General features: G+C 32.2%; 1 protein-coding gene, 1 long non-coding RNA gene and 4 other non-coding genes across 6 annotated transcripts; 5 read left to right on the top strand and 1 right to left on the bottom strand.

The window, feature by feature from the left end:
- Positions 1–236: 236 nt before the first annotated feature.
- On the bottom strand, positions 237–6607 carry LOC140051132 (uncharacterized). The gene is made up of 5 exons (XM_072096253.1): positions 6473–6607; positions 5103–5254; positions 4026–4201; positions 2266–2590; positions 237–2109 (listed from the first exon to the last, which is right to left on the bottom strand). Exons 2-5 carry the CDS (start codon positions 5251–5253, stop codon positions 1742–1744), a joined length of 1020 nt encoding a protein of 339 aa, XP_071952354.1. The 5' UTR covers position 5254; positions 6473–6607; the 3' UTR covers positions 237–1741.
- Positions 6608–8308: 1701 nt separating this feature from the next.
- On the top strand, positions 8309–8401 carry Trnar-ucu (transfer RNA arginine (anticodon UCU)). The gene is given in 2 exon segments: positions 8309–8345; positions 8364–8401. It is a non-coding gene; the product is annotated as a tRNA-Arg (tRNA).
- A 249-nt stretch (positions 8402–8650) lies between these two features.
- Trnar-ucu (transfer RNA arginine (anticodon UCU)) lies at positions 8651–8741 on the top strand. Its single transcript is given in 2 exon segments — positions 8651–8687; positions 8706–8741. It is a non-coding gene; the product is annotated as a tRNA-Arg (tRNA).
- A 539-nt stretch (positions 8742–9280) lies between these two features.
- On the top strand, positions 9281–14199 carry LOC140052280 (uncharacterized). The gene is made up of 3 exons (XR_011845612.1): positions 9281–9505; positions 12079–12222; positions 13593–14199. It is a non-coding gene; the product is annotated as an uncharacterized lncRNA (long non-coding RNA).
- Positions 10262–10352, top strand: Trnar-ucu (transfer RNA arginine (anticodon UCU)). The gene is given in 2 exon segments: positions 10262–10298; positions 10317–10352. It is a non-coding gene; the product is annotated as a tRNA-Arg (tRNA).
- On the top strand, positions 11558–11647 carry Trnar-ucu (transfer RNA arginine (anticodon UCU)). The gene is given in 2 exon segments: positions 11558–11594; positions 11612–11647. It is a non-coding gene; the product is annotated as a tRNA-Arg (tRNA).
- Positions 14200–23114: the final 8915 nt, after the last annotated feature.

Raw genomic sequence — 23114 nt, 5'->3', positions numbered from 1 at the left:
CCAAAACTGAATCATTAAGTCAATTGATGTGTTCGTCAACGTGTGCATTACTTCCGTTTCATTCAGTGGGCCTAAGCGTACATCATCAGTTGTGATGTAATAGTTCTAACCACACTTTGATTTGCTTAGTCAAAGAAATGTAAACATTAATTTAATGTACATCTATCTGGTTTAATCATTAGTTTATGCAGGAGATACATAAATATATTCAATCCAGTACACAGTACAGTATAATTACTCCATAAAGTAATTGTCTAATATGGTGTTTTTATTACCGATCGTTTTCTATGAAGCATTCATTGATGTTTTACCCAATTCCGCTTGAAAAAAATATAGTTTCTTATTAATCATATTGTGTCGTTTTATTTGCATACATACGTCTTGTTTAATAATAAGAAAGAGGCCTTAACATAAATTTAGTTTCCCGCGAATATAATACATGACGACCACAAATTGTCCATATCGTAGGCCTAGTCTATCAATGTCAACCTAATGATTTCCTATGTTAGGCAACCTGCTTCTCAAGATGAAATTTTTTTAAACGAAAATTTAACCAAAAAGGTATTTTGTGTTTTAAATATCATATTATTATTATCTTGTATCACAATATGGGCATTTATATATGAAAGAAGTTATTTACTTTGTAAAAATGTTCTAGGCCAAGTCCACCATCATGCATCCAGTGCACATTAGCGGGCTATATAAACACATTTTCGGGCCATATAATTTTAACTCATCATGGCCTGTGCTTGGTACAGTAGGCCAGGAATGTTCTACTACAGTAAGCTTTGATTCATCTGTCTACTGCTGTTCTTCTTATCTGATGTACGTTTCATGCATGATTTCCATTAGTTTTGAAAAGTTGTATTTCTTTATGCATAGCATTAAAAAAAATTTAAGTAGAACATTAGATTTTAACCGTAGACATGTAGATTAATGAATGCAATGAAAACTATAAAAAGATATTCAAGAGTTGGCTGTTATAGGCCTATTTTATTTCATTATTTACAATATTCTATACAATTTTCTACATAAAAGCAAGATTTCTTTAAAACTAGCAAGATACAAGACACGACGTTAACAACAATCATGCAAGTGTAGGCCAATAATTTGAATATGAACTCATATTCTGGATTTGCACTTTTTTTGGAATCGACCATCCCATATAGTTCCTGTGTGATAACGTTAATTATGCTATTTTTACCCCAATGAATGTTATTAATAAACAATAAAACACAAATGCGCACTCACACTTAAATTTGTATACGTCGTATATAGGTAATTGGTCCAAACTTTGTGCGATTTGTGTTTCCTTCTTTGCTTTAAGTATTTGTGTTAAAAAATTCAAAAAATACTTTTCTCTTTCGTTATTCCTGAGTTAAATTGGACTTAGAGTTTAATACTTTGATAGTTACATAACGTTTGTATACAGTAGTAACAGTTTCTTAATTAACACATAGCGACATTCACAAAATTATCTCTAACATGATAAAGCCATATATCATTAAACCGCTTGGAATGAACATGTCTTTGGTACCTTTATAATTATTACAATTCATTACTTTTGGTCAACATATTATATTTTTAACTGTATAATAAAGTATCTATATAATTATTTTAAGTATCTTTAGAACGGATTTAAATTAAAAGCCAATGAAAGCAATTCTCTTAGACTTGCTTAGATATTGTATGAATCGTTTTTACTTGACATACGCTTTGTATTACATGAAAGAATATGGCATTAAAGACCCATAGTGGCGCTATGCTGTCTTGCTCTTAACCTCAAACTCTCAATACTTGTATGTTGGAACTCACTAGGCAAAGCCGACATGTAAGGGTGGAATGTTGTGGGAGGCACTCCGTCTTTTCCCGGTGACATTGCAGCGGGAAAGCCAGGCATGGGTGGGAGAAAAAATCCCGGCAATGGTCGAGGGAAGCCTGGTTGCTGAGGGTGGAACATGTTACCACCAAAGAAGTTAACATTTCGGTCAGGAACTGTAAAAAAGCTGAATGGGTTCTGTCGGCATGTCGGCGAAGCTGCACTTTTGGTAGATCTGACTAATTTTGTCTTTGGTTCTTCGATGTCACTTCCAGAATCGATGTTGTTTTCTGTACAGATATAAAGAATACAACATAGTTTACAGTATACATACAATATGTTTAAAATATGATTTATAGGTTGTAGATAAATATTATTGTAAATTGTTTATTATGTAAATAATCCAATACGAAATACACAAATTGCAACCAAAATGTTAAGAATACCTTGTGAAAATGGGCTTTTTCTGGTTTCATCTTGATCTTTGTTTAACTCTACACACTCCTCTTTTTCTTCAGTTTTAATAAGATCTGTCTTCATCTCATTCGATGGAAAATGTTTGTTTTCAAGAGAATTTGATGATGAAACTTCTTCTTTGATTATAGTAGCCTTAGTGTCAACATCATCTTCTCCAGCTTCGTCGCTCTCTACGTCGATATCTTCTTGAATTGGTTTATCTTCAGCGTCAGATTTGACATCTGTGGTATTTGAGTCTACGCATCGGTTACGTTGCTGTTTTCTGTACTTAGCACGTCGGTTTTTAAACCAAACCTAAACAAATATATATAATGTTATCTTTGTTGCGCTAACTAAACACACATTATATTGTGTCCAATGTGAGGTAAGATACTTTTTTTAAAGCAATATGCATTAGTTTTATTACTTTTTAAAATAGAATTATAAATAGAGAATAAGTCAAGTCAAGTCAAGTATCATTTATTATCATTTGTTTTAGGAAAAACATAGAAATTCTGTTTGCTCTGTTGGCGGAGCACAATATCCAACGGACACAACACGAACTCAAAAAACAAGAACATTACAAAAAAAAGTCTACATCATATTTAAGGCTCTAATAGATCCTGGAAAGAAACTATTTGTAAATCGTGCCTTATTGGCCTTAATAGAACGAAATCGCCGACCGCTGCGCATCAACTGGAACATACTAGAGGCCGGATGAAAATGATCATCTTTGATAGCCACTGCCTTTTTCAGAAGACGATCCGAAAATATGTTCTCCAAAGGCAGTTGTGTAGATCCAATTATACGCGATGCGGTCTTGACTATTCTATTTAGGTCACGCTTTTCATTTTCGGTAGCGCTACCGAACCATACCGTTAAAGAATACGTTATTACACTCTCTATAACTGACCTATAGAAGGACGACATTATTACAGAGTTTATACCAAATGATTTAAGTCTACGTAGGAAGTAGATTCTTCTTTGGGCCTTTCTAATAATGTTACGTATGTTAATATGCCACTTCAGATCATTTGAAATATAAATACCCAAGAATTTAAATTCTTCTACAAACTCAACTGATATACCATTAATAAATATTGGATATTTGACATTAAGTGATTTACGGAAATCAACAACCATTCCTTTAGTCTTAGATACATTCAAGAACAGATTGTTTTCGTTACACCAGTCTACAACTCGTTTAACTTGGTTGCGATAATTAGACTCATCACTGTCATCATTGATTAGACCTACAATGGTAGTATCATCCGCAAATTTAGCGATGTGACAGTTACTGTAGTAGGTAACACAGTCATAAGTAAATAAAGTAAAAAGAAAGGGCGACAGTACACAGCCCTGTGGTACACCTGTATTTATAATACGCTTATCTGGTATAGTGGTACCCACTTTAGTACGTTGGGGTCGATCAGTTAAAAAGTTTAACACCCAGTTACATATAGAAATATCGAAACCGATTTCAACCATCTTAGTGTGTAACTTATACGGTACAATCGTATTAAATGCTGAACTAAAATCTATATATAAAATCCTAGCATATCTTTTATCACGTTCGAGATGCTCTAAGATCCTATGCAAAGTGATCGATACAGCATCTTCGGTAGACCGGTTTGGTCTAATTCATTATTAATTATTAATTCATTATTATTGTCAAATAACTGAATAGATGTTTATGAATGAATGAATTATTAAAAGGAAACAAATTATATTGTAAAACATTTTATCTTACCTGAATTCTAGCTTCTGGAAGATTAGTACACATAGCTAATTTCTCCCTCATTACAACGTCTGGATAGTGCGTCTTCGTAAACGCCTTTTCCAAGGTAGAAAGCTGTTGATTGGTGAATGCTGTCCGACTTCGACGCTGCTTACGATGCGCTCCATATTTAGCTTCCAATAAAATATCTAATCAAAGAATAATATTGAAAGTGTCGAATTTAAAATACTAAGAAAATAAAAAGTGCTTGAAATATCGTCTTTGTTAAATTTAATTAGTTTATATACTCGAACTTGAAGGTGTTTATTGTAAGGGCAATGATCTAAAAACTTGCATTCTCATAACAAAGCCGCAAACAAGTTCATGAAAATTATTAGATCCAGCTTAGGTTGATAAAACTGCTAATGCTAAAATTCTCGCACAATAGTTGACAAACTTTCGACAATTACTTTTAAGCCCTCGAGTTTAGAGTCCTAAATAAACCAATCTTTAATACTTTTCAATGGAAATTGAGAATGTTTACCAAATAACTATGCTTGCGGCGCTATTTGTACGCAATTGTCATTCGTGTTAAGCTTGATAAAGTCCCGTAGGGTATCAACGATTAAAGTTTCTTATTCAATTGATAGAATTAAATAAAGTTTGTAGGTCATTGTGAAATTAGTGAATACACCTTTAACCAATCTTAAGTATGCTAAGACACGACATGCGTAGAGAAGTTTTGAAATCATGTTTTAATCTTCAGTTGAGTGAGGGTAACCTGATTTAAAGGGTATCAACCTTTCTTTTACGCGTGGACGTTTATTCAAGTGATTAACCTTCAATGCCTTTTGGCATTTTTATAGAATTTTTATAAGCATCTAATAGTTTTCAAACCTTTTTATTCGGATTAGCAGTTTCTGTTCAATATGCTTCATTGGTTGATGTTAAAAGTAGGAATGTTGGGATATTATTCCACAGCGTTAATTAAAACTGACTTATAACTCGTTTTTTAATTGTATTTAGGCAAGCGTTAAATAAGGCATAAGCTATTATAGTGATTACATTAAGCTGGTAGAAATCCTATAAATGTTCAGGACTTAGGCCTACCTGCAAGCCGTTCTGCTAGTGTTAAAGGCTGTCCAGAAGGATGGAAACCCGGTGGTGGCGGCGCTGGGTACGAGCCTGGGTAAAACCCGTAGATTGGATCCATAGTTCCTGGTGTAAATAACGGATGACGAACTTGACCAAAATATTGCATTCTAAAAAAAAAATAATATAATATATATAACAATAAATTATATTTATTTTACATATTATGCTAACCTTCATGATAAAATTAAAAATTATTAATTAATTATGATTCATTAGTCGTTTTATTTAAACATTCTGAATTATATAAAATACTTTAAGTCATGATAAAAACATAAGAAATAGTACTTAGTATTTAATAATTGTTGCTTTCTTTTGAAAATGAGACATATGCCTAACGGTATAAAATGATTAAAATATTAATTACTTTGCTATTTAAAAACTAGCAAATGTAGGCCAAATTTTAAGAATTTACTATTAAGTTATAATAATTGTATCTGAAAAAAAAAATAAATGTACATTTTCTAAAGTTTTAAAATATCAAATTTAATAATTCTACAACTACTAAGTCCGGGCGAATTTTTTATATTATTATTATTATATATATAATATAATATAAAAAGAAATTCGCCCGGAATTAGTAGTTGTAGAATTATTAAATTTGATATTTTAAAACTTTAGAAAATGTACATTTTTGAGAATTTACTTTTAATTTATAATAATTGTATCGGAAAACAATTAAACTTATTGCCTAAATTTTAGGATTTTTATTTTTAAGATGAAAAAGAAAACGGTTTAATGTTAAAACAGTAATTCCCATTATGATTTAATAAAAGGTAAAGCTCAATTCAATGAAGTTTAATGAAGTTTAATATTATAATGAATTGATTGAATGCAAACATTGTAAGGAAACGATATCATATTATACAGTCGGGTTATCAGTGAACAATGATAACGAACTTAAATATTACCACAATTTTGTGTTAATGATTGTTAAATAAATCCAACTTATTTAACACAATATCATTTCTTAACGATTTCAGACTATCGTTATACATTGTGACGATAAGATGATAAAATTAATCGTTTCATCAAAACAACCCCCCTTAAAATAATTCATATTAAACATATACATTTTAGTAACAAACTACAAATGCAATTATAAATTGTGTTTACTTAAGTGAACTTAACTTTTTCTAATACAAACTTAATACTTTAAACAGAAACACATTGACCTTTATTTTATATTTAAATTGAAAGAAAACCAATACATTTAAATATATCACATAGCCTATTACTTTATTAAAGAAAATCAACAATTTAAATACAAGGGAAAAAAATAAATATTATACAGTATTATTCATTATAATTAAAGAAAATCATCGTACCTGATATAAGTAATTCCAAAATAGAATAGAATAAAAAAAGCCTGTACTTTAAAAGTAGTTGAAGATTTTTAACAGATGACACAATATTGACACAAGTTAGTTGCTAGTGTAGCCTAGTCGTGGTTAACTAAACAACCTCTCAATAGAGAATGAGAATTTGGTTAGAAACAAGTTACTCAAATATAATGGCATTAACTTCTTAAAGTAGGCGGAGTTGAAGATTAATTACACTGTTTGATACGATTGGTCCGATTTAGCAACAATGGACTATTCTTGTTAATAATTGGGAGGAGCTCAGTAACAAAAGTTTTGATTATTTTTACCAAGTGAGGGCGTCCTGAGATAACGTTTGGTATTAAAACGCTGGGTTTGGTATCGGTACTTATACCGTAATTTTAATAATACCTAGCTGTAAATTTAACTGTTATTTTCACCAAAATTTGCATAATACAATAAAAAATAAAATACGTACTTTCTAGTGAGTAAAAGCTAGTAGAATTTATTCATTTTTGTATAATTGTTAATTCAAATTATGAATATAAAATAATTGTAAATTTACATCTTAGTAGCGTTAACGTTGGTTTAAGCATGAATAAAATAAGTATAAGTAGGCCTACTTATTATTTTGAAATACATATTATTATTATTGTATACATGGTTTAAGCGTTGTATGTACATTGAAATTACTAGAAGTAAATGTTTCAAGTGGAATTGTGTAGTTGGAATGTTAGGAAGATGGTGGTTGAATACATTCAAATGTTTAACATATTCAAGTACATTGATTAGTTTCAAACACACCGAATATCTACCATAACATGATGAAGTATCAACTTTAAGACACAATAATGTTGATACTAGTCACCTATGGTGATCTAACATATGCAGTTGCAGCTCCTAAACAGTGAAACAATCTTCTTAAGTCAATTCAAAATGCACCAAGTTTACAAAACCCTTTTTAAAATATATCTTATTTGTTATTTTTAACATACTGTTTTGACCGAGTTGAAGATGTATCAATAAAAGAGGGCGCTAATTCAATTTTCTTTTCATAGGTGAAAATTTTTCCTCCATGCTTATATACTTGAGTGCCTGCAATGTGACTTGCATAATATAATATAATAGTAACATGCATTTATTGTTTTGAACAGAACATTTACAGATTTATTCAAACATTATAGACTACAAGGAAGTGATGAATGTACTTAAATGAAACATTCAACCTAAACCTAACTTGGATTTTGATCTTTTTTTAATTTATTTTTTGGGGAAAGAACAAAGATCCATGCTGTACATTGACTGTGTACGTATATCACACTTACGCAAAAATACCGTGTATGGTAATAGGTTGAAAATTGTTCCAACTAATTTCTTAAAACGATGGTATTCTAATGCTGTGGTTTCGAGTCCCACCTGAAATGGTTTATGTTTAAACTGCTGTGTTTTATTCATTCGATTAAAAGTTGATCTTTATCTATTTTATTCATCTCCCTTCCCTCTTTTGCACATTAGTATTATACGTGGCGCAATCGATAGCGCATTGGAATTCTAAGGGTGATATACGATGGTATTCAAAGGCTGTGGGTTCGAGTCTTATTATTATTCGTATTTCAATATTTTAATAAGTAGGCTAAATGCTTTGAATACTACAGTATATCCCTGTTTTCGCCCTCTGTGGCAATGTTTTGTGCTTTTTAATAATATTTGAATATACGTAAATTATTTGAAGTATAGGCCTAGTTTCGTTTAGTTGTCTGTCTGTATATTATTATTAAAAATATTTTAATACGTAAATAATTTTAAATATAGGCATATTTTCTCCAAATTTAGTATACGGTGGTCTCCGTGGTGCAATGGATAGCGCGTTGGACTTCTAAGGGTGATATACGATGGTATTCAAAGGTTGTATGGGTTCGAGTCCCACCGGAGATGCTCATTTTTGAGCCACTATTTTTTTTTCTTCGTTTCTACCGTTTTTCCACACATTAATTCTTTAGTGTACAGGTATCTTCTTAATCGAACAGCAAGTAAACGTAATTTTGCCATAATTGTTACTATACGTTGAATGTTTAGGCCTTCTGTAAAAGTATCCAATAATGCCCAGTTTATTGTTAATATTTAATAAGTAATTTATTTGTATAGCTCTATTTTCAGTTAGTTCTGTATACTGTACAAAGTGTGGTCTTCGTGGCGCAATGGATAGCGCGTTGGACTTCTAAGTGTGCAATACGATGGTATTCAAAGGTTTTGGGTTCGAGTCCCACCGGAGATGCTCTTTTTTAAAAATTCCATTATTTATATTTCTTTCATACCGTTTATTCACACATTAATTCTTTGGTATATAAATTAAACCACTGATATTTTCTAAACCGAACAGCTAGTAGCCTAAAAATACTGACGATAATTATGCCATAATGATTTTTCTTTACAGTAGGCCTACAGGTAATATTTCAGCCCTCTGTGTAACGACAATGCCAAGTTTATTATTAATATTTAAAATATATAATATATTTGTATAGCTCTATATTCAGTTAGTTGTGAATACAACGTGTTGTCACTTGATAGCGCGTTGGACTTTTAAGTGTGCAAATCGATGGTATTCAAAGGTTGTGGGTTCGAGTCCCATCGGAGATGCTCTGTTTTTTTTAAGATTTCATTATTTGTATTTATTCATACCGTTTACATTACTTCATTGGTATTTATTTCTTCTTTCTAAACCGAACGGCATGTAAAAATCATTATGCCATAATGGTTTTTTTACTGTATACGTAATGCTTCAGCCTTCTGCAACAGTATCCAATAATGCCCTGTTTATTATTAATATTTAATAAGTAAATTATTTGAAGTGTAGCTAAATGTTATTTCTGTGGCGCAATGTATAGCGCGTTAGACTTCTAAGTGTCATATTCGATGTTTTTGAAAGGTTGTGGGTTCGTGTCCCATCGGAGATGCTTTTTTTTATGCCACTATTTTTTTTCTTCATTCCTACCGTTTTTCCACACATTACTTCTTTGGTATTTAATTCTTCAACAACAGGTATTTTCTTTTCTTTTTAAGCCTTCTGTAGCAGTATACAGTAATGCCCTGTTTATTATTAATATTTTAATATACGTAAATGATTTGAAGTATAGGCTTAGTTTAGTTTAGTTTCGTATCGTATACGCAGAGTGTGCAATACGATGGTATTCAAAGGTTGTGGGTTCGAGTCCCACCGAGATGCTATTTTTTTTAATTCCATTATTTATATTTCATTCATACCGTTTATCCACACATTAATTATTTTGTATATAAGTTCAACCACTGATATTTTCTAAACCGAACAGCTGGTAGCCTAAAAATACTGATGATAATTATGCAATATTAATGATTTTTCTTTACAGTAGATGTTATATTTCAGTCCTCTGTGCAACAGGACCACAATGTAAAACAGATACACTATTATCTGATTGTTTTATCCTGTATAAATATATTATTATTTATTATTATTAGTGTTATTATTATTATTATTATTATGCTCTTTTTTTAAAAAATTCTATTATTTGTAATTCATTCATAACTTTTATCCGCACATGAATTCTTTTGTATATAAATTCAACCACTGATATTTTCTAAACCGAACAGCAAGGAAAAATACTGATGATAATTATGCCATAATGTTTTTTTTTTACTGTATACGTAATGCTTCAGCCTTCTTCAACAGTATCCAATAATGCCCTGTTTATTATTAATATTTAATAAGTAATTTATTTGAAGTATAGCAGTACTTTCATTTAGTTATGCATACTAAATGTGGTCTCCGTGGCGCAATGGATAGCGCGTTGGACTTCTAAAGAGGTAATACGATGGTATTCAAAGGTTGTGGGTTCGAGTCCCACCGGAGATGCTATTTTTTAAAATTCCATTATTTAAATATTTGTATTTAATTCATATCTTTTTTCCACAAATTACTTATTTGGTATTTGATTTCAATCAATCAATCATCGACATTTTGATTCCATAAGCAAAATAAAAACAGATAGGCCTAAAAATACAATAAAAATAATGATAATGGAAAAATGCTTTAAACATGTAACCCTAACAAAAAAAGATCGAACATTAGTGTACAAAAAACAAAATAACAAAATGTGATTTACTTAACTTAAATATTTCTTGATATAATGTTGCTTTAATCCGTCTGCTTAAACAAACTTAAAGTGGGGGATTGTTTTACACAATCTGTTAAATTATTCAAAATATGTGTTCCTTGGTAAGAGATACATTGTTGGCCGACAAAATTAAATGATAATATTTCGTCTAGAAATAAGCCTAGATATGTAAATTCAGTAGCTTTAAAATACATTCATTTCCCATCCTGGGCCGGGTCAGTAGGAAGTTAATGCTCCTACCCTGGAATATGTACATATACTAGTTTAGTTTATAATTATATTTTTGTTCAGTAGGTCAGACTATATTTACACAAAATGATTTTTAAACAAAAATAATAAATCGTATCTAAAGAAAGATGAATTTAAAAAAATGATTAAAAATGTTAGCCAAAAAGTCGAGCGGCGTTTTTTGTAAGAAATATTTCTTGTTTAAGATAGTTTGAGAACCAGTTTAGCGGAACTCCTCTTATAGGCCTACCACAAAATCTTATCTAATAATATATCATGAGAGATTGTACCAGTAGTTGTTAACTTGTTTCTAAAATGTATGTACGTGATTTAACCACGGGTATTTTCTGAACATTAAGTAAACATTCATTGACCACGCCGTGCACGTACTTTTTAAGCCTTCTGCAACAGCATTTGTAAAAGAAAACGGTATGAATGAAATGAAAATAATGGCATTAAAAAAAGCGCATCTTCGGATCTTTGAATACCATCGTATTTCACTCTTCGAAGTCCATTGAGCCACGAAGACCCCATAACTAAACGAAACTAGGCCCACTTCAATCATCATAATTAATTAATAAAATATTAATAATAAAGAGGGCTTTCTGCCAAAATGATGTTTACGCTGTTAGACCTACGCATTATTATTATTTTTTAATAAGTAAATTATTTAAAGTATAGGCCTAGTTTCATTTAGTTCTATATGATATATGTGGTCTCCGTGGCGCAATGGATAGCGCGTTGGACTTCTAAGGTCATATTCGATGTTATTCAAAGGTTGTGGGTTCGAGTCCCACCGGAGATGCTCTTTTTTTTACTGCAATATTTTTTTCTTATTAATTCAAAATTATATTTAAAATGAAATTAATTAAAATACAAGTTCAAGATTAAGATAATAAGCCCAATAATAATATGACATTATTTATTTCTATAATTTAACTTTAAACAGAATGAAAGTGGAGCTGTAGCTAGATAATTAACGTGCTTGCCTTCTAATCAGGGCTCAATCCTGACCAAGTGTCAGGGTTGTAACTCACGACTTTTTCAAATCCACTCCCGAACCTCAAATGTATAAATATAGAATTGTTATAGTTCATCCATTCTGTAATTGGCGAGTTGTTCGTTGTTCGATGCGTATGAAATAACAAAATTAGGGAAAAAAAGGCCGTAAACGGCACTTGAGCTCAAATACTTACCCTTTTAAAACGATCTAAAAATACAATATATTTTCTTTAGAAACAGAAGTATTATAATTCCTTCGTACTTTTGGCTTTCGAATACTCCAAGACTGTAGGGATGAATGAGTTATTTGCCGATGTTTACTGGTTTAATTAGCACGGTTTTGGTAGACAAGTATCGCCTGTATCAACGCACTAAGTTGTAAGTTATATTATTATATTCCACACATTTCATTATATATATGTCAACAGATTTGTAATAAAATACTTACACTTGTGAGTGATACTGTTGTTTTACCATCCACAACAATAAGGGATACAATAGATATATACAATAATCCTTATATAGTTTCAATTCAGCTGTCGCCGACCGGCTACCTGATTAACAACTCACGTCTTCACTGTCACTGACACCACAACCTCCCCTCACACATGCTTACAAGCATCTCACATATCCTTCAGACCCTGAATTCTATTACTTTATACCAAGCTAGGCTAGGTCTGGCAGAGCTGTGTTACTGTCCGGAGACAGGAGAGCGGAGCCGCAATTGCCGTGTTCGAGACGAGCGTTTACGCCCGCTTAGTCACAAACACTGGTCCGGAAAAAAGGCGGAGACGGACATTTGTAAGCATTGCAGTTCTCAAGCAAAAGGCTATGATGAATCAACGACGTGGAAGTTAATATCCATAAAATCACAACAGTAATGCTATTACGGTGTCTGGAAGACAATTAATGACACAGCTAAACATGTATAGTATATGATGTATAATCATACAATTGTGTATAATTACACAGATCAAGAACCGAGTTAGAAGAGTGATCCGTTTTTTGTAGTACGGGTGATTAGATTCTGATACAATTTCAAACACCACGTCTCTACACAGGCTAACTTCTCTTGCGTTTACCCGCCTATATCATGGCAGACAGTCAAAACGCTTGGCTACCTTTAATCATGGTATCTTGTGATATTGGCCGTGACAAATCCTATCCATATACAACCTTGTTTACAACTTAAGTTTTCATCGAGTGCTAAGTAATGGATAATCAATTCAAATTAAAATGTTCTCAGCGTCAATTGATTGGGTTTAAATAATTAAACTAATTAAACTTAAGGTGCTTTTATTATTTTGTTTTAATTGATTGGAAATTTCCTAGGGCGTTCTACCAAAACGTACTTGTCAATTTTGGGATAACAATTGGGATTAAGCAATTTTTTTATTTATTCTTTCTCACCTACAGGACAATTTTAATTTTAGGCCGCAGATGCGTTTGATTGTAGGGTGTGATTTTTATTAGAACTAAACAGAATTTCAAGGCAGATTTCTAAACGAGTTAATTAATACCAATTGGAAAGTGTGGAGAGTGTGTCAACTCACAACCCATATATATCTCTACAATGTATCCAGTACCACTAAACTAATCGTTTATAGGCCTACATAATAAATTATATTTTAAAAAGTTCATAATTCACAGCGAGGAAATCAAAGGTGCGAAATGTTCGCTGGGTAGTGCAATAGAGAAACACTTTCCTTCACATTCCAAACGTTTAACAGTTATCTATTTTATTACAGTCTTATTGTTGATCGTTGCTGAATGGAACATTAAAGAAAAACGGACGATAAAATGTGTCGTTCTGTTCGTGAGTCGCTTAATGAATTATTGGAAACAAAACTGTTTTTCGTTAAATTCAACAGTGCACATAGCGTGTATAATTCTGAGTACGTGACCTGGTCCTGATTTGTATTTCTTTCTACAATTTAATTACACAATTCTATTTCCGTTATGTATTGTTCATAGGGTCTGTAATTATTTCTTTTAATTGTTGTAGTATCCTTTTATCTGATTGGTCAATATTTATAAACATGTAGACTGTTACTTTAATTGATATTTTAATTTAACTTACTTATGTATTGATTTTATGATCAATTATTATAAGATGTACCTGTCATGCCGATCTCTCTGGAGCCATGGTTAGATGATGCCGCTAGACACTTGATGACGCATGGCGTCCGAACAATCGAACAAATAATTCTTGTTATTTTGATTGGGTCAAATTTTCTATTGATTAGGAATTTATGGATTAGTTTACAATCAACTACAGAGGATCGTATTAATTATCTTAAGTTAATTAATGTTTGTTTTAGCAGGCGAAGAAATAATAGTAAAACTAATGTAAAACACGATATAACCCTTATTTTATTTTTAATTGGCGTACTGCTTCGGTTTACACAGACATAATTTAATGATTTAAGCTGTCACTATATCGCATACTGTCCCGCATACTGTACCCCTTTCGCGCCGCGGCTCTAGCCAGTTATGTCCCAGGAGGACACATTCATTAATAAGCTGTTTCATAGCGGTAGCTTTAGTATAGACTGACAGTTTTGTGAATTTGGAAACTCGACTATAATTTATAGGTAGCTGCTGGACCCAAAAAACGTCTGGGAGAAGAGAGTCTATATGAAACCCTTTGCTGATAATACAGTATTATTGAGATGTAGACGGAAATCTGTAAAATCTTGATCAATAAATAATAACTTCGTTTTTGCTGTCAACCAGGCCGGTATTATAATAAGTCACTGTCAAATAATCATTCGATAATGGTCAAAACTTTATTTTGGCTCTGTCAACACAAAGGGAGGTATTTACAATGACTTTCTTTGACTTTCAATCTAAGGCCAATGTTATAATAATACGCCGTCAGATATTAAATCATTGAAACAGTCCTCGTAAATTTTTTGTTGGTTATCAGATGCCGTGGGGGGTCCAATCAATTATCGTCAGAAGGTGAACAATCAGTCTACAGTAGATTATTAGGAACGCCTGCTCCATTAATTAATCCAGAAAAAGGTTTGAACATTATCTATTTGTTTATTAGCCTTCTCCTAACACAATTATATTTTCTTAAAAAAAAAAGGTTTTATAAGTGGTTTCAACATTTATGATAGTAATGTCACAGTTCTGTGTCTGGACGCAAGTTCATAGACCTACTAGTTATATTATTCATATTAACTGATACTTACTCTTCATTTACCGTAAAGTTCAGTTTTAATGAAATATATAATATAAATTGGCTTCGTAACAATTAATTAGTTTTGAAAAGGTTAGTTTTTTGGTGATAGGTGAAAATGACATGTAACTTCGTAATCAATTTATTTTTTGTGTATAAAGGCCCAATTACACTATGACGATAACGACAGACGATAAATATATAGCATGCATTTTTTTTACATAAACCAAAAGAAATTAGAAAGGTTTTCGTTCTAGACCTATAGGATAATCATTTATGCTGTCTTTGATAAAAATAATGTTTTTCAAATTTCAATCAAATGACGTCATGATAAATAAAAACAATAAAATCGCTGTATTGTCACGATATTATTGGTCTTACTAATCATGACGTCATTTGATTGGACGTGTGAAAATATAATTTTCATCAAAGGAATTGTTTATATTTCTTTTGGTTTATGTATTAAAAATGCACATTTGTCTATTTATCGTCGATCGTTATCGTCCTAGTGTATGGGCCTTATGCTGTAAATGTTCAATTAATTGATCATTCCGATTTTATTAGTTTGACTCTTGCACAGTTGCTGTCTAATCGTTGTTGTGTAATATCATTTCGAACCATATTAAAATCATAAAGAGATTCATATTCCTTAACATGTGGCTGTGCATGGAAGTCTGGTCTACACAAACTCGGCCCCGGGCCTGAAAGTGTTGGTGAATTCATAATTATACTTAATATTATATATATAAACACAACAGGCATAGAAATAAATTCCAAACCGCCCGGTGATACACTGAAAATTATTTAATTAATTTTTGAAACGATAAAGATGAGGAAATCTGGGAGTGTTGAAACATTTCAATATTCATTTAAAAAAGTACATTAATTATGGTATTGATCAGTGCCTATAGAGGCGTAAAAACCCTCGGTCAATATCATGTAAAATGCACTGTGGAAGGGTCATTATTAAGACTGCAAAATTGGACTTATCAACAAATAAATACTTTCGTTCAAAATGTAAAATCAAGGCTGAAAAATTGGGCTTATCAACAACAAAATATGTTATTATTAGACGCGATAACATCAAGGATAATCAGTATAATTATTAATATAGCCACTGTTACTAGTTTTATTCTACATGCTAAAGTAAATAAAAATCCACTAGAAAACAAGCAAGTCTGAATGTTATGCTTATTAGCCATGTTATGTTTGTTACTGTAGGCCTATGATTGTTTGCAATGTCCACATATTATTTCCGTGGGCATATCCAGTGTATCGCTCACAAAAAAGACGTGTGAGGTTCTTTCTTTAGATTTTGAAGAATGATTTGTGTTACAGGTTGACACAAGAGTCAAATGCTCAAGATATTGGCTAACGCCATGGGACCCTTGGCTTATCAATGAATAATAAATAAAGTACTACTTTCGTTCAATTGAAATCGGAATCTGACCGTTTCATTAAATTGGGTGTGATTAGGCCTAAACATATAATAATTTATTAAAAAGGTACAATAAAAACAAATGCATCAGAGGCGTAAAGAACCCACGGTCAATATCATGTAAAATGTATATGGTATAAGCACTGTGGAAGGGGTCATTATTATTAAACTGGAAAATTCGGCTTATCAACAAATAAATACTTTCGTTTAAAATGTAAAATAAGACTGCAAAATTGGGCTTATCAACAAATAAATACTTTCGTTCAAAATGTAAAATAAGACTGCACAATTGGGCTTATCAACAAATAAAATACTTTTTTTCAAAATGTAAAATTAAGACTGGAAAATTGGGCTTATAAACAAATAAATACTTTTTTTCAAAATGTAAAATTAAGACTGGAAAATTGGGCTTATAAACAAATAAATACTTCCGTTCAAAATGTAAGAAAACATTTTTTAAATATAATCCTTAAGCTCTGTCTATACTATCAAACTAAATATGATGTGCCCATATTATATAGACATGACAATGTCATATCACTACGATAATCGGGCATATCACTACCATATTTGGGCACATCACACTTTTTTTGTTAAACTAGTTGGGACAGTGTAGACACAGAACTATGTGATCGAAACATAAGTCGGAATTGGACTGACGCGATTGATTTAATTGGGTATTTTTATTAATGTAATGATTCATTAAAAACTATAATACCGATACGCGTTTGGTATTGATCAATGGTGCAAAAAACCCTGAGAAATAATGTTATAACGCGATTTGGTGATAGCTTAGCAATAATACAACCCATATACTATTATTATAAATACCTATTACAAATCCATTCATATAACTTTTCATCGCGAACCGAAAATGTATAAATGTTATTCTACAGACAGTAATTATATATTCAAAAGCCATATTATTATTATTATCAATACCTAAATGCGATAGTAATAACCACATACATTATTCCCAATACAAATTTGTGCGTTTAATTCTACAGTAGAAAGAAACGACTGTGCTGACAGGCCAATGACATAAATCACAAGTAAAGTCCCAATTGTTCACTTGCGTTTTGATTGGCCGACCTATTATATTAGATTAATGAAGACTGTTCTTACAACTGTCCAGTCAAAAAGTTATGCGGCGTTTTTTGTAAGAAATATTTCTTGTTTATATTGTAGGCTCTATATTCTATAACCATGATGGTTTCTAATAGATGAAAAACAGTAGGAATTTGACCAATCACAAGCAACATTCAATCTATCGATTCGGATTGGTCAAATTATTTGCGATTCAACCTATGGAAACCATCCAAATGTGGGTTATTTAGGCATGTAAATTAATGTAATATAATGTTGGGTTGTTGAGGTACTAATGAAAGACTCTGACTCGCTTGACTGTCGTAACGCATATATTATTTATTCAGTATAATACTTCAGTACAATATACAACTATAAGTATAGATAAGGAACGGACAATCAATGATGCTGTCAGTGAGGTGTGAAGTGTGTAGGTCTGCTGTGAGGTGTGTGCTCCGTGAGGTGGCTGTAAGGTGTGTCTGGGCCCTTCTGAAACTTGGGAGTATATTGGCTCAGTTCATTTGCATAATGTCATTACATCATCTGTGAGGGTAACGATTGGTCCTAAGTTGATCCACGGGTGTTTAAGTGGGAGTGATTGATCTTATCTGGGGAGGTTACAATGATGAATTGGCCCTGTCAAATCTCTGCTTAAAACTGTCAGAATCTAATTGTTTTACGATGGGAACGGTCGCAAAGTTAAGCTAAGTGTTTTCTTTAGGGATTCTATTATAAACTAAATGGTCATTAAAACATCTGGACAAACTCTCCTTCGGACTTTCTGGGTCAAGTTTGTGAACCTATTTAAATTCCGATACAAAGGTCAATTTCTTAAATATAAAAGTATATCTTTATATCACATCCCTCTGTTTCCCTTTTTTTTTTTCTAATCTATTTAACATATAAAAATGGTTATAATAGTGGCATGCAAAATTAAAGTTATATAAAAGAAAAAAACATTATTATACATATATGCAAAATTGAGTTAGCCAAAACCATTGACTCTGAAGTGTAACCTTATCACTTTCACTCTCTCTCTTCTCTCTCTTAAAAAAATGAAATTAAAAATGAATTTGGTATAAAATTCCGGAATTTATATAAAATTTGAAACAAAAAATGTATATAAAAAAAAACAAAAGTGTTCTTCAAGATCGACATAATTGTGGGTCCGTTGCTTTGGAGGCATGCTACACTCGGATTACCGAAATATAAACATCACAACGGTTGGGTTTCCCTAAAAAACATCGGTCAAGAAGTCGACTCTCGTTAATTATTTGAAATAGAAAAAAAAATTTTTAAAGGATAAATTGAAATCAATCATATATTAATCGATAATAATGGGATGTAGTCCACAGTGTGCCGTCGTCCAATATGTAGGTAGCAGTGTAAGGCATCTCATTCAAATATACCATACCGCAATTCAAGCATTGGTATTTCTTGTTTATTTGTTGGCAATTTTTGTGAAACAATGTTCCGCAGCATTTGTTGATTGTACAATCAGTATGAAAGTTTTTAATTTCGGGGTTACATTGACAAATTTGGCAGGGGGTATCTTTGTATTTATTTTCCAGGTACTGCATGTTACGAATGTGCGAATATAGTTTTTTCTTATATTTAGTTACAACATATCCAAATGGTGAGTGTTCGCTAGGTTTTAATTCGTCTTGGGGTATGATGCCTGTTTGTTGTCGGACTCTTGAAAAAAATGTTGTGCATTGTGGGGCTTTGATGTCTTTTGTAATTGCTAAGAGCAGGAGGGTCATAGAATAAATATGTTGTCTGTGAAATGCATGTGTGTTTGGTATACAAGTGGCGATGCCGTCTAGATTAATGGAAAGGTCGATTGTGGAAAAGTCAAGTAGGGCTGGTTCACTCTTATGCTTCCAAATGTAGTCTATAATGGGGAGGACATTTTGTCGAAACAACATAAATAACTGCCAATGTGTAAAAGGGTATTTAATTTGAGGTTTGTCAGTTGGTCTGCTGGACGGATGTCGCAAAGGAATAATAAAACTCTTTTCAAGGAATCTAAAGTAAATGGCATCATTTTGGTAATATGGAGAATTACGTTTTGTTTGCTTTGGTAAAGGATTATCTTCTTTATAAGGGCACATTCCGTGGACAGGGGCGTCATTTGAATTTTGTGTTTTAAGCATAACTGTGTAACGTCAAGCTTTTCGGATTCCATTTTAGGGGGAAATTTGGAATTGACTAAAATTAAGATAAATAAAATTAAAATGTATTTAAAATAAACAATATTAAACTAAATAAACGATATAAAACTCAAACAATAAAATTTCAAGTTCAACTATTATAACAATCTCACAAAAGTAAATTAACTTATAATTCGACAGTAAATACTGTATATTTGATACGCTCGTGCGACTTATTTATAGTCTGCCCATCCGGTTGTTTATATATATAGCTCGTAATTGGCTCTACTCCTCCCTCGAGCGTTAATCAAACGTCAATTGGTCAAATTTAAAGAACTTAGAGAATATGTACAATGAATATATATCAAATAGCGCGACAACTTATCGCGTTCTAATGGCCTTCAAATATAAATCAATCAAATCAAAACGTAAAATTCAAGAAACTGTGGCTGATTAGCCTAAAATCAAATATCAAACTTAATCACTTAAAACTTTAAAAGAAACAAATGTGTGTTAGGTAATTACGATTTCAATCAATCGACAAATTCGACTTTTGTACTCAATGTCAACAAAATTACAATTAAAAGTACTAAGAAAATCTCCTGTTCTTGTATATCAATTAATTAATGCTTGAGATTAACGACTCAAAGGTTCAACAAAATATTTGTTACAAAATGATTGTCGTTCTTTTCAATATCTCAATATATCGATCATTCAAAATTCAAAATTAATCATTATCAAAAAACTCGTTACAAAATCAATACTTAAACATAAATTCAATTCTCTTTTAACTGAAATCACATCATTATTAAACAAATCTCATCAAAAATACGTAGACTATGCTATCATTAATTTAGCAAATGTCGTAATTTAAAAATAATCTTGCAAAAAAAATTAAATCAGTAATTCGTTGCATTATACAAACGTTTTATGAATCGTTTTGGCGATCCACTTATCGGTATATGTTTATCATTAATGATCTCTTTAATTAATTTATCTGTATCGTTATATCTGTCAATATTCCACCAAAATTTGCGGTCATTAGATTCGTGTTTTGTTTTATCAGTGTTGCGTTTGGCTGAAGTCGGTTTAGAATACGAAACTAAAACTTGGAAATGTCCTGCTTTAAATCTACCTCGGTTTAATGTCATATTTGAATCATTAGGTGCTGTCATAATTAGATTAGTTTGTTCCTTTATTTGTTCTTCTTTCATTTGGAATGGGGCTGCTAATCCCATGTTGTTCTCTACACAGTCAATGTAAGGTTGCAAGTTAAGGGGTTCTATCTTAGTTGGATGTGTAAGGGTATCTGATTGCAATTGGGTGGGTGTCCTATCATGTTCGTCTACAAATTCAACATTGATTTCGTCATTTACTACATTAATGGTGTTTTGGATTTTCTCGTTATTATCATCAGTTGGTTCATTCAACAATTGTTTAAGTTTTTGGAGATGTGTAAAATTTTTGCGTTCTTTAGGCGTTCTCATAAAACAGGGTTTCAGTCTGTTATAATTGAATACGTCGCGAAGTATTTCTCCTTTAATCGTCGCTAGGATGTAGTGTGTTCTGTCTAGTACTTCATGAATCACTAATGGTCCGACCCATTCTGCGGCGATTTTCTTTGAATTTGCCGTTAGTGATGATGATGTTGGCTTGTATAAATATACGAGTTGTCCTACTGAGTAAATTGGACTTTTTTCTAAGCGTTGGGAAATCTTTGAGTTTTGGACGCTTTGTTGTGTTCGCTGTAATTGTAGCATTGTCTGTGAAATGTTTTGAAATTTCTTCTTGAGATGTTCAAAGTATTCTTCATAGGAATGAGACAATCCTGAAATAGGGTTAAATGCTAATGAGGTCAAACTTGGAGGTTGGCGGCCAAAAACTAATTCGTAAGGGGAATGGTTTCCTAGATGTGGGGATGAGAAAGAATTATAAGCATAACATGTTGTTGATACAAATCTAACCCAATCTGTTCCGAATTGGTTAAGGTTGACCTTTAACAGGTCCGATACGGTGCGGATATGACGTTCAACTTGTAAACTACCGTGATTGTGGACGCTGATGATTTTCCTATCAATATTAAGGGTGTTACATAATAGTGTTAATAATTTTCCTGTAAGGGAGGTTGCTGCATCTGAAATAAGACGAGATGGGGGTCCAAAAATACTGATGACCTTTTGAATTAGTGCTTCACAAATTGTTTCGGCATCAATGGATTTCAAAGGTACACAAATCAAAAATCTAGTTATCTCATCACATACTACCATAATATGTTTAAAACCTGAAGGTGAAGTTGGCATACTCTTAAAATCTAGACTGAGTGTATGAAAGGGACGGTAAGTTGCTGGTACTCGATCGTGTAAAGGACGTAATTTATCGGTTTTGGGACGAAATTGTTGACATCTAAGACACGCTTGGGTATAATTGTTGACTTTCTCGAACATAAGAGGCATGTAAAATAATTTCCTAATAGTAAGGTAAGTACGCATCGTACCTTGGTGGCTACTTAACAAATTGTCGTGATACTGAGAAATAACAGTCTCTGCTAAGTTTTCAGGAACAGCTAATTGCAATACAAATTCTCCACCTTTATCTTGGAAAAATAAACGGAATAGTAAACCGTTGCACAATATGTACTGCTCTGACTTATTCTGAACTGCACGAGCTGCTTTCTTATCAGCTGGAAGGATATCATGAACTAAATAATCGTAAACTGGCTTAAAAAATGGTGAAGTTTCTTGTTCAACACGTAATTGTTTAACGTCTACTGGGAGGTTATAATCTCTAATTATCTTTCTTTGAATAACATCCATTAATCTATCTAAGTCTTGTTGTTTTGGGATGTGTGCTGACTTAAATTCAGTTATGTTGGGTACTAGTGGTTTGGGCGATGTATACAATTCAACTGGTACGTTTCGATGTGTAATATCTTTGCTTTGCTTGTTTTTGTCTACTAGTCGTTCCTCTGGAGGTTGTCGAATGTTTACATTACGTATTGGGGGTGGTGTTACGATAGGTGGCGTTATGATAGGCGGTGATCGATGTGCGTTTGTTTGTTGTCTCGTGATTATCTGTGGTGTAGTGGAAGGTTGAGGTGTAGGTCGCGTGTTTGTTGTCACTGGGTTTTGATTAATGACGGGCGTTTGTACTGGTTTGGGTTTATGTAGGTCAGGTATATTTATTCCCATTTTCTTGGCGTATGACCTTGTTACTGGTCTGCAAGTAGATGTGTTTGTAATCGGGTTAAGAGATTCAGTCTCTGTAATATTAAAAGCAATGGGTACAACTTGATCAATTTCGGAATCGTCATCACGAGGGGCTCGGGAGAGGAAATCTGCTAAAACTAATTCAGTTCCTTTCTTATAACCAATTTGGAAAATGTATCCGGACAATCGTAATATTAGTT

The sequence above is a fragment of the Antedon mediterranea genome, chromosome 6, assembly GCF_964355755.1.
Source record: "Antedon mediterranea chromosome 6, ecAntMedi1.1, whole genome shotgun sequence".
Lineage (NCBI taxonomy): Eukaryota > Metazoa > Echinodermata > Crinoidea > Comatulida > Antedonidae > Antedon > Antedon mediterranea.
Note: the sequence above shows the minus strand (reverse complement) of the source record. Positions and strands in the feature narration are given on the sequence as shown.

What these genes read in the sequence shown, in the direction of transcription:
- LOC140051132 (XM_072096253.1), bottom strand. Translation starts at nt 5,253, where the DNA reads ATGCAATATTTTGGTCAAGTTCGTCATCCGTTATTTACACCAGGAACT. An exon ending in ACTAGCAGAACGGCTTGCAG is followed by an intron (nt 4,202 to 5,102) that starts GTAGGCCTAAGT and finishes TTCTTTGATTAG; the next exon opens with ATATTTTATTGGAAGCTAAA. An exon ending in AAAAAGCCCATTTTCACAAG is followed by an intron (nt 2,110 to 2,265) that starts GTATTCTTAACA and finishes ATATCTGTACAG; the next exon opens with AAAACAACATCGATTCTGGA.